The sequence below is a fragment of the Charadrius vociferus genome, unplaced genomic scaffold (assembly GCF_000708025.1).
Source record: "Charadrius vociferus isolate BGI_N301 unplaced genomic scaffold, ASM70802v2 scaffold593, whole genome shotgun sequence".
Lineage (NCBI taxonomy): Eukaryota > Metazoa > Chordata > Aves > Charadriiformes > Charadriidae > Charadrius > Charadrius vociferus.
This window is the reverse complement of record NW_009647739.1, coordinates 1,398,619-1,401,138: the sequence shown is the minus strand read 5'-3', so window position 1 is coordinate 1,401,138 and position 2,520 is coordinate 1,398,619. Positions and strand designations below refer to the sequence as shown.

At 59.8% G+C, this 2,520-nt stretch overlaps 2 protein-coding genes across 3 annotated transcripts in view; one reads left to right on the top strand and one right to left on the bottom strand.

Annotated features, from left to right (window-relative positions):
* Nucleotides 1-816, top strand: part of LOC104283739 (deoxyribonuclease-1-like 2) — a 2,829-nt gene extending 2,013 nt beyond the window's left edge. The window contains exons 6-8 of the mRNA XM_009881956.1: nucleotides 8-33; nucleotides 154-250; nucleotides 766-816. Coding sequence (XP_009880258.1) covers nucleotides 8-33; nucleotides 154-250; nucleotides 766-816 — 174 coding nt within the window. The remainder of the gene's footprint in view (nucleotides 1-7; nucleotides 34-153; nucleotides 251-765) is intronic.
* A 614-nt stretch (nucleotides 817-1,430) lies between these two features.
* The window catches only part of ECI1 (enoyl-CoA delta isomerase 1), a 6,190-nt gene continuing 5,100 nt past the window's right edge, over nucleotides 1,431-2,520 (bottom strand). For both annotated transcript variants that reach the window (XM_009881927.1, XM_009881928.1), the window contains exon 6: nucleotides 1,431-1,597. In XM_009881927.1, the coding sequence (XP_009880229.1) occupies nucleotides 1,431-1,597 (167 nt within the window). The remainder of the gene's footprint in view (nucleotides 1,598-2,520) is intronic.

Sequence of the window (2,520 nt, the reverse complement as noted above, 5' to 3'; positions counted from 1 at the left end):
GGGGAAGTCGGACTGCGCCTATGACAGGGGAGTGCCGCTGCAGCACTGCCGTCCCCCTCCCCAGCACCGCCGGTGCCCCCCTGCCCGTCCCACACCATCAGTGGCCAAGAGCAGGGGCGGGAGCGAGACCCACCGCCCGCGTCTCCCTGGCAGGATCGTGGTGTGCGGAGCCAAGCTGAAGAGAAGCATCGTGCCAAATTCAGCTGCCATCTACAATTTCCAGCGTGCTTTCCAGCTGGAGCAGGAGGAGGTGAGCTGGGGTCACAAATTTGGGGCTCAAACAGGCACCAACGCTGAGCTGCCCTGGTTGCGGGGCTGCCAACACCTCTTGGGGATCAGGCAGCCCGGTGCAGCCACGTAGCTGCCGCGTTTAAGTATCAGCTCAAAAATGGAGTTGAAGCAGCTCCAGGAGAAGCCCGAACTGGCTCTGGCCTGAGCAGGCAGGACTGCAGGGCGTGGGGCGATACGAGCCCATCTGCCACCACCCATAGCCGGCACAGAGTGCCCAAACGAGACACAGGGGTCTCGCAAGGCAGACGTGCCCCTGCCAGCACCCGCCCCAGGCCACGTCTGGGCATCTCTCCACGAGAGGTGCCAAAACTAGAGCCTTGTGTGTTGAGTGTCTCGGGGTTGGGGGCATCAAGTGTGCCTCCAGCAGGCAGAAGGTTCTGGCAGGGCAATCACAGCCGCTTTGCCGCCCCGGCGAGGGGCGAGGGGCTCGCTGAACCCCTGTGTTACACCTCTCTACCTCTCACCCTCCTCCAGGCCCTGGCAGTCAGCGACCACTACCCGGTGGAGGTGAAGCTGACGGCTTGAGCTCCTCCTGCGGCCACAGACCACGATCCAGCTCCAGCTCCCACCACCAACCTCCATGAAGGCTCTCCCTGCAGCCCCATCCATCAGCCCCATGCGCGGGCTGCTTCGGGTCCTGGTCTGGAGAAGGGCCGCAGCCGGCCGTGCCCTGACCCCCCCAGCCCCCCCGGCTCAGGGCAGAGCCCCCCCAGCCCACCACGAACCAGAGCCCACGGACAGGCCACCAGCCCGGAAGCGGTAACTGCAGACAGAATGAAGCACCCATCTCCTACCTCATCGAAGATTTTATTGACAAATCTCATTTCACAATTACCTGTTGGACAGGAAGGAGGATATCACAGGACCGTTGGGCACCCACGGTGGTGCCATGACCCTCTCCCTGCCCGTTCCTCGGGGGAGCCGAGCAGGCAGCTCACCCTGCTCTCAGGAAAGGCAGCAGTGGTGTCAGGCACTCTATGGGGACTAAGGGGAAGGGGCGGTTGGGGCGGCCACGGGAGCAGGCAGCACATCACCAACTGCTGACGCTGTAGATGGCTTCACTGTGAAAGTCTACAGCTACTGCAGCGTTTCAAAGGGTCACTCAAGCTCCTGGGACCGGACCCCGGCTGACAGGCTCCTCAGCTCTTCTTCTTCTTCAGCATCTCCATATACATGCGAAGTGACTTCTGGATGGACTCTTTAGAGATGAAGCTGATGAAGTTCTGAATGTCTTCCTCCCGGTGAGCTACCAGGCGGTCCAACACCGCCTTCCTCATCATGGACTTGGTGAGCTGACGAGCATGGTCTGCGGAAAGGAGAGCAAGGATGGGGAACGCGCATGGTCCTCAGCCCTGACCAGCTCTCAGCCACTGCCACAGTGGTGCCGGTGCCTCTGAAGAGGAGGGACCACACACCAAAGGGCTCTTTAAACCAGCAGGGAAAGGTGTAAAAAAAACCCACCAGCTGGAAGCTGAATTGGATATATTCTCATACAATAAATTATGATCTGTACTGCTCAGTGGGGAAACAACTGATCTACTGGGACAGGTGACAAAAAGTTGTGATCCTCCTTCTTTTTGCGCCCTCCAGAGCTCAGCCCCCACCCCAATACACACCACCAGACTCAGGACAGCAGTAACCGAACAAAACTCTTTGCTATTTGAAATGGCTCTGGCTCTAAGCTCCCTCACCCCAGCCCCTTCCACCTCTGCCAAGACGGTCTGCTCGTGCCAAATATGCCGTACAAAAGCCAGCGGCACTGTCCCCTCCAGCTCACCCCAACGGCAGGCTCTGGGCCTGTGCCATTCCGCACGAACACACGGATGCTGCCGGAGCAGCACTGCCTGCTGGAGCTGACCGAAGCCTCGAGCACACATCTGCTCACACACGCACACACACAGAGCCACGCGCAGTGATGCGGCAGCACATCTGTTGCACAGATGTTGCATACGTGCTCTCAGTGTGTCCTAACCGTGACAGTGAAATGATGAACAACACCCCCCCCCTCCTCCATGCACTGGGAACCCCGAATCGCTCCAGCACCTGCGTGCTACAGACACCTTCACCCGGAGAGACTCCCCCTGGCTCTGATTTAGGGCTCTGGGGGAGGATCTGCATGGTGCCTCCTGGAAGTCAGGAGAGAGCACAGCTGAGATGTACTCCCCACTCTTGGGGACTGAGGTGTCACCCTAAAACCAGGAGAGCAGCAGAGAGAGCTGTTTAGGGACG